The sequence below is a fragment of the Limulus polyphemus genome, unplaced genomic scaffold, assembly GCF_000517525.1.
Source record: "Limulus polyphemus unplaced genomic scaffold, Limulus_polyphemus-2.1.2 Scaffold395, whole genome shotgun sequence".
NCBI classification, from domain to species: Eukaryota; Metazoa; Arthropoda; class Merostomata; order Xiphosura; family Limulidae; genus Limulus; species Limulus polyphemus.
The window spans coordinates 356,123-365,313 of record NW_013666005.1 but is presented as its reverse complement, the minus strand read 5'-3'; the positions used below and the strand labels follow the sequence as shown (position 1 = coordinate 365,313).

The 9,191-nt window shown below is 29.2% G+C and overlaps 1 protein-coding gene across 1 annotated transcript in view; it reads right to left on the bottom strand.

The window, feature by feature from the left end:
* Window positions 1-325: 325 nt before the first annotated feature.
* LOC106457946 overlaps window positions 326-9,191 on the bottom strand; it is a 94,899-nt gene continuing 86,033 nt past the window's right edge. The window contains exons 18-21 of the mRNA XM_022384038.1: window positions 8,845-8,952; window positions 7,148-7,218; window positions 5,442-5,523; window positions 326-1,077 (exon numbers count right to left, since the gene is read on the bottom strand). Coding sequence (XP_022239746.1) covers window positions 1,023-1,077; window positions 5,442-5,523; window positions 7,148-7,218; window positions 8,845-8,952 — 316 coding nt within the window. The 3' untranslated portion in view covers window positions 326-1,022. The remainder of the gene's footprint in view (window positions 1,078-5,441; window positions 5,524-7,147; window positions 7,219-8,844; window positions 8,953-9,191) is intronic.

Sequence of the window (9,191 nt, the reverse complement as noted above, 5' to 3'; positions counted from 1 at the left end):
TTGAATTCCTTCTTATAAATGATCTTTTAAACCAAAAATGTAGATGTAATAATAACACTAAAACATTTTTATAGCATTTTGTAACTAAAAATGGTATATGAAATTATTCCATAAATTGTTCAAGCATTACTTAAGAGGTCATTAATATAGACTGAAAACCTTTTTTCTTATTATTATTTAATAAAGACATAATTACAACATAAATAGAAATTTTCCCCAAAAATTATATATTTACTGAAATATTGCAAGATAGAGAGTAATCATAAAGGCATATACAGTAAGATTTGAAAATTACTTTATAATCATATTGTACCTAAATTAACTCATTTAAAACACACTGTTTAAAGTACAGTTTAATGTTAATCAAATGTGGTCACCAATCCATTATACTTGCATATTTTAAAAAATATTCCCAAATAATTAAACACAATACAATACTTGTACTGGAGTAATTTTCTTAGGCCTACATGTATTACATTCACATAAAGAATAAACTATAAGAAATGTACTTGAATATTACTAGGATGAAAAACCATAAGACAAATTCAATATTTTTGGTATAAGTAAAAATACTCACGTTAATTAAAATCAATTATTAACTATTGTACTCTTCTAGAGCTTCATAACATCATAATAGTTTATTTTACCTCTTCAAATAAATCAGTGTTGACAAAAAATAAAACACAAAGGAGCACGAGTTAACTCCATAAGCAAGTTATTTATCTAAGTTAAAAGCATTTAACAGTTAGACAGAATGAAGCAAGCTCAAACAAATATGCAAACAGTTGTATTTATAAATTCTTAAAAGTATAATTTGACAGCATGCACACATGCATACCACATGCATTACAGTACATGTAAAGCAAATTATATATAAAATTAGATTTGAAAACATCAAACCATCTGTAGTCTACTCTTAATACATCATTCTATTCCCATCCTCAAAAGCCACCAAAGAGAAGTAACAATTTTATTTTGTATTTCTGACTTACAGCAACAAGTATATTGCAAAGCACTATGTGTTACAAGCGATCCAGAAAAGTTATCACGATAGGTTCTGGTGGTTCATCGTAGCTTCTGAAATAAAGTTAAAGCAATCTGTTTTGCACACATTTGCATGTTAAGCAAAAGGTATAAAGTGGGTAAATGCTGGGGTTTTAAAGCAGCTCCACTTGGAAATCAAAAGCATTTCAAATTACACATTAAAAGAAAAAAACACTAACAATCAAAACAGGTAAACAAAACAACATAAAAAAAAATATTCAAAACTGTTAACCCTAAGAATATTATGTTCTTTAGACAATAAACCAATTGAGAAATTAAAATACAATTTTTATTATTTTACACATTTAAATCAAAAAAGTTACTTTAGAAGGAAGCATCAGTAACTTTCTCAGAGAATCATGCTTTATTGGCAACTCATTTACCAAAAAAGATGTAAAAAAGTTACATATTTTTTCTATAACAAATTAATTTTAAATCATTAATTAAACAAATAAACAAACACCAATGCTGTACAAATATAGAAAGACCCAGTACATAATTTAAAATTCCCTGAATGCAAATATTGTACATATATAATGAATTGCACAGTGTAATAGAACTGATGTTATATAATTCATAATTCTATGTATCAAGTTTCTGGGAGAACATTATTTCCATCCAAGACATGTTTGTCTAAATTCAGATTACGTACATGAGACAACTAGCTCATCTTACTAATATTATGCAAATGTCCAAGAAACTACATTCACAATTTCAAATCAGAGTCATATGTGTTTAAAACTTCATTCCTTTACAAAGGGTAAACAAGGGACCATCAAGACTAATTCATTTTTCCAAACTATATATTGAACCCCTTTGTCTTATATCCAGCTCTGATCTCTAAAATATTCATCTTCTTAATTTTCTTCAATGTTGTATCTTCTACCACATCCAAAAAATAAATTACTTTGTAGGCCAGCCACCCTATCAGAAATATAACACTGTATTGGCTGGGCACATAAGAGTTTTCCATATATTAAACTTCTGTTCTCTTGCCTTACTGCTTGCAGAGATTTTTTTTAATGAAAACACCACTTAGATTTATGGATTTCAAAAGATATCAGTCTTATAATCTTCAATCATGTCCCTCTGAGCTTTTCTCCTATCCAACAAAGACACATATCAAGAAATTTTGACCTATCTCATACAATAACCCCTCCAAACGTGGAATCATCCTGGTAGCTTTCCTATGAACCCTCTCCAACAACTTAACACTATTTTTAAATAACATGTAAAAAGCAGAAACAATATTCTTATGAGATCTAACTAGTAATTACAGAGTGAACCAATAACCTATTTTAACTTGTACTTTACTTCTATGTAGACAATCTAAAATACTTTCCTCCATATTACTAGCTAAGTACAATGCCTGGAACAGTGGTTCTCAACCTTTCCAACTAAGGACCAGCAAGTTCCTATCCCAAAAGTTCACAGCTGGCTTTTTACAATATTAACTTTTTCAAATACTTTTAAATTAGATTATAAAACAACATATTTCAGTAGCTACATTTCAAAACATACATTATTGTTTTTTTCAACCATCTTGAAGATTGGTTGAAATCTCCCTATAGACCAGTGGTTGGAAACCACTGGTCAAGTAAGGTTTAGAGACCTTGTATTATCTAGGTTTAGGTATTTTTCTCATCACCTTCACCCTACAAGGCTATAAGAACAATTATTACATCTTGGCAGTTCTTTTCAACAGTTACAGGTTGCAGTCATTTAAAAGCCCAAATAAGAATTATTATTTCATGCAATTTGACAATTCTATTCCACTATTTAGTTTCTATATTTCTTAGTACAAGATCTGAGTTTTCACATTTTGACAATCACACATTGTCTGTGTGTGTCAGTATCAAGTACATATTTCTGTGCTTTTTTGTACCATTACATAATCCTCCAAGTGTCTTTTTGTGAAAATATTTTGATTCTCTATCTCTTGGAGTGCAATTATAATAAATCCTCAGTAAATGTGGTAGTTGTGATAAAGAAATTATATATATATATTTTTTCTAATTTTATAGCAGAAAGAACAATTTTATATTCTGGATATTTTTGCATGTCCCAAATGCTATGAAAACCTTATCAAACTTATTATCTCATACCAAAAATTAATGGGTAATTCACAATGGATAAAGATATTCAAAATAATATCCATGGTAAAAATTAAAGGATATTGTAACCAAGTACTAATAACACTGGGTAATATAAAAAAAAAATGGTTAAAATCAATGTAAAGAAAAATAAATATGAGATCAGTAGCTCTTGCTAACCAGGAAATTTCCAGTCCCTTATGTCCCCTCTCCCCATTTTATTACAGATTTTAACTAAATTAGTTTGTTATTCATATTATTTTCTAATAACACTGGTTTGATAGGAAGGACCAGTATGTATATGGTCATAAAGAAAAGATGAAAACATAGCTAATTTGTAGAATATAACATCTCACCACACAACTACATATATATATATATATATATATTTTAATGTTTGAAGGTTGATTATGCTATACATTACATTTATATCATAAGCAATATCTGCTTAGGACAGGTGATGGTACCACACGATGAAGCAAGATTTCCAGAACTCTTTATTTTCTATCCAAATGCTAAAACTAAAAAACTTAGTTTCTATATGTAATTCATCAGCAAAATCGTTAGTCTTATGTAAAGACTGATAAGTAAACATGGAGCTGCTCTAGCATATCTGAATCTAATGAACCCAACAAAAATAAATTAAAAGCCTATTTCTGCTTGATACTACATTGCCAGTGAACTAGTGCTGAAGTCCTGCTATAGTAGAACACAATTTTACATATGACATAGTCAGTGTTAAGAAACTGACTTATAGATTAAAAGAAAAACATTGCAATGGTATTCTTCAAAAACTGTAAGCATAATTTATCCTTTTTTTTTCTGTGAATAACAAAACTTAAATTACATATTATTTTGCTTACAACTATTGCATTATTGCTCTTAATATAGCTAAAACACAATATTAAAAGTGTTACAACTGGTCAAATATACAAAGCACTAAAAGTATTAAAACAATAGTTCATTACTATTGCATTCATTATTTATGATAAAAAGTAGTGTAAAAGTAATTAACTGCTATGAAAATAAAATGAAACAATATTTTATTAATACTTTTACAAATTATGAAAATTAGCTTAAACAAAATTATGTCATGCAAATGTGCAATAAAATGTAAATATGTGAAAAAAACTACAGCTTAGTGGAAATAAATCCTCTTATTTTAAAACCAGACATTGCTAACATTTTCAATTTAATAAAAAAATAGCTTTTTACAAGTTTATTTTAATAATAAATTTCTAAATGCATAAAAAGGTATCCTGAAAATGATTACATTGTAAAAGATAGGGCTGGTTTATTTTTACACACTTTATCTTGTCCACTATAGATTCAAAGATACTCCAAACTTCTGATTTACTGTACATGAAATAATTAAAAAGTATAACATTTTAACACTTACATATAATACTTTATAACCGTTAAGAATGGAGCGAAAGAAATACTTCCTTTATTTGTTAAATAATTTAATGATATTCACAATAAGTTGGTTTAATATTACAATAACAATAATAAGGGTTAGGACTTACTTCAAAAATAATGTTATAAAATTACATATACACTACATGTACCTATATTAAGAGGCTTGAATTAGTTTGTTTTGAATTTTGAGAAAAGCTAAACGAGGGCTATCTGCACTAACTGTCCTTAATTTAGCTGTGAAAGACTAGAGGAAAGGCAGCTAGTCATCACAACCCACAGCCAACTCTTTTACCAACAATAATGCCCCATGGCTGAAAGGTTGAGCATGTTTGGTGGAAAGGGGATTCGAACCTGCGACCCTCAGATTGCGAGTCAAGCACCTTAACCACATGGCCATGCCAGGCCTGAGAAGCTTGAAATATTATTTACATGACAATTACATTTGATATTAAGATAATTTTAAGAATTTTTCTCCAACAAACAAAAAACTGATGGATATTCTATTTTGGCAATATTTTGATTCCATTGCTAGCATCTTCAACAGCAACATGTAGTACTTTGCCTCAATGGTTCCAGCAAACAAAACAAAGTTTCAGAAACATAAAAAATCCATTTTTTTTTTCACAGAGAAATCCTAGAATGCTCTTAAAATTAAAATAATCCCATGTAATGAGCTTCAAATACAATTAACTATGTCTAATGTTATACCACACAGTTTTATAATATGCAAATAAGGTAGTTTTTAGTTTCATATTTTCTAAGTTCAAGAATGAGAGATAAAAGTTTTTACAACTCTTAATAGAAACTATATCATAAGTTTCACTGTGACAAAACAAAAACTTAATTAATGTACATCATTCACTACAAGTTCAAAGCAGTACTTACATGTCCATAGTGTTGATGGTAGTGTTTGGGCAGTATGTTTCGACTTGAACATGGCAGCTCTTATGGCACAGTAGATTGCAGTCTATTTACAAACAACATGAGAATTAAACAACTGAATGTACATGTACATACAGAACAAAATTAAGAAATATAGCCCAAATTACCTTAAAAAACAAAGCTTGCTTATTTAATCTTTTAACCCATTCACTGCAGCTGGTACACATTTGGATTCTTACTTTTAAACTTCCTGTGTGAGGTGTTGAATCGTAAATTTTTGTGGTAATGTTGTCCATTGACATTCTGCTATATATATTTCCATACAGTAAGTGAATTATTTCTGCTTTCTACGTGTCAGTTTCCTTCAAGATATCAGAGACCTGTATGACAACATCTCGCTAACATAGCAGCAAGAGCCGCTGGAGCTGAGATCCAGGTTATTTTATGGATTTACTATATAGCATTGACTCTGATGAGTTAATGCAGTGAAACGAAAAAAAAAGTAAAGGCCATATATGTACCAGCCACAGTGAATGGGTTGGTTAGACATGATATTTCACAATAGTACGGATTTATATGTTTATGTACGTGCCTCACATTTTTCCATATTTTGACTTTCCTACAATCATCTTTGATAGAAATATTTATTGGATATGAACATATATTACAGAGGGAGCCTTTCATTAAGACATAAGCAAAAACATACCAAATAAACTTGTAATGTTACAGGAAAAATATTTTCTACAAACAATATAGAAAAGCATAATGTTTTTAAAGGATTTTAAAAGCATCTGACAAAGACCTTCATTTAAAAACTATATTATCATAGCACACAGTTGAACACTGGTATGTTGAATTTCAACATCTTGAATACATAGCTGACATCAAAGTCATAATTCAGTCACTTCTATTTCCTTTAACATTAATTGTATCTAATGTTCTACATTTATTATGGATTAAAACTAATGTCAAGATCCAAGATTGACTATCCCCATCCTCCGATATCTCAAAGTCGCTGACACTTCAAAATATTGATGTTCAACTGTATTCAACTGAAACAAATATCTTAACTTTTTTCCACAAAACTGTCATGTCAGTACAAATTAATGGACCTCTAATTGGCCTTTACAATAACAAGTTTATTCAAGTTTTAATCAAAACCTTAAATGCATAGTTTTCACACTCAAACATTAATATAAATAATAAAACAATGAGTATTATATTCCTCAGTCAGAAAATGTACTTCAGTTGCATACTTGCTTAAGGTTTTTATAATACAGATCTTGGTGGAGAAGGATTTTAAAGTTAAAAGTAATTGTTAAAGTGTTAAACCTTAACCATCCTTTAAACAAAATTGTTTGGTGACAATTAAGATGAAATGTAACTAATAAAAAGTTTCTGAAGCTGGATCTAAACCAGGATATGTGTTTCCTAATCACATTTAAAACTAATGATTACCGGTGTCAATTTAATGACTTTATATTAATTCTTCTAAAAAAGCAAATAATAAGAAACAGTCCCAACCAATGGTTGAAATTTCCAAGAGCTTTAATTTTTTCCTGCTGATTGTAAGCTACAAAATTTTAGGTACACACTTTTTATAACCTATTTGTTTCTTTTTGGATTATCAAATAGCATCTCTTTTATTTCAACATTAACTATGCTACTATAACAAAAATATCAAGTTTTTTTTTAAAGCACTTACTTACCTCTACACTCATAGCCCTGCTTACCAGGACGGCGAGATAGTTTTTTCTTGCAAACTTGACAAATAGTTGATCTGTTAAGAAAAAAGTTGTACATATAAATAAATATATATATATATTTATGTGTGTGTGTATATATTGTACAGTAGAAAATGTATTATACAGTTGAAATAGAAAAAAAAAAAACTTTTTCAAAAACACCTACAATAAATATAAGAGGTTAGCATACAAATTAAATGTCTAGTAAAGTCAAATTACTTTACTCTGAGCTTATAGAAGGATCCAAAATAAGTTTTTCAGTAGAAATGGGAAGTTAATTTTTACAGTACACCTGTAAACATTTGTTGGACCAGACAGTTTGTTTAATATAGGTCACTTAAAACAGTATTGAGTATAAATGAAGTCATGTAAGACAAATACAGTATTAAAAAATAAACAAAAAAACACCAAGATAGGGCTTACAATAAGTAGGTAATTGGTTCCAAGATTTCACAGACAACATGAACATAACTGAATTTCTATATTATCTTCAATATAAATCTTCCAGTGAAGTTCAATGTTCAAATTATCACTGGAACAATTAACACAGTAAATAGAGAACAACATCTGTGTAACATTAGCACTAACACCACTAACAACAATGATGCCCAACTGATGACCTAAGGCACAGTGGTCATACAAGCTTTTTGTGGTTTGCCTGTCACTCATACTTAAGATTAATTATTACTAATTGTCCAAAATCTTCAATAAAACGTAAACTTTTTCTAGTAGAGGTTATTACACAATAGCAATGTACTGATTCACTTGTAGAAAAGAAAATGGGTTATGCAGTGTTCATATGTCACAGCAATTATAGTGAAATCAGTCAAAACCATATTGACCCGCACATTCTCAGTAAGATTTTGTCTTAGTGAGCTGCAGGTTTTGCCATTGAAAGAGAACGTACAGTTATGTATGACAGTTGGCTTAAGCACTTACAACAATACATACATTAAATGGAATCTTGTATAACATTTTCTGGTCCTCCTACATCCAAATTTATTCTCTTTACAACATAATACATTACTGACAGACCCACATCCACTTCAAATTTCTTCATATCCACTCTGTATGCTTGAAATAATATTTACTTCCAAAGCTTCTCTCAGCATGAAAGACAAATACTTTAGCTTATATGTAGGATACATACAGTCACACACTAGATTCAGTAAACTGCTTCTATTTCAATAAAACCACACAAGGGAGGAAGAAAGATGCAGAAATGAAAAGGTTAAAAATATCATATTTTGGTACATGAATATATAAGCAGCTACTACAAATATATGGGTCAAAAATGTTCAATAGTTAAGCAAGAAAGATAAAGTTAAAAAAGAAAGAAAAAAATCTTACTAACTTTAAAGAATATTCTTACTTTTAAAACAGAGTTGAGAAGGAATCTAGAATAATAAAAATACAATTATTAAATGTACTTGTAATGATATTTATTTATTTATTTTGCCTGATTACAGTTCTTGTGAATAACTTTTTACATACACACAAAAATCAGTTCCAAGAAAAAGTTGAGAAATTAATAGTACATTCAAAAATGCATCTAAAAGCATCAGAAAAAAAATCATTAATCCACTCATAAGAAAACAAAAACAGAACATAAAACAATATAATTGATTGAAAAATTTCATATACTATAAAACATTATGTACCCAGACAGATGCTTGGCAACAAAGATGTGGTCATTATATATATGTAGTTTTGCCCCTCTCTTTCCCCATTTACTTTGGTTGGCAAGGGATCCTGGAATCACATAATGCCTAGAGAAAACATGCAAATAAACATCTAAGTCAATCCTGAAAACTATTTTCATAAAACACATTTACTTTAACTCTTTTAATACGGGCTTGGTCAAGTTAACTGACCACGTGACCTTTTGTACTTGTTTAAAGTCAATACAGATTTAATACTTAGAACTCTCAATATTGTGTTTATATCTTCATGAAATTTGGCAGTCTTTCAGTTAAAATTACAAGTCTTTCACATACAAAAAATCATA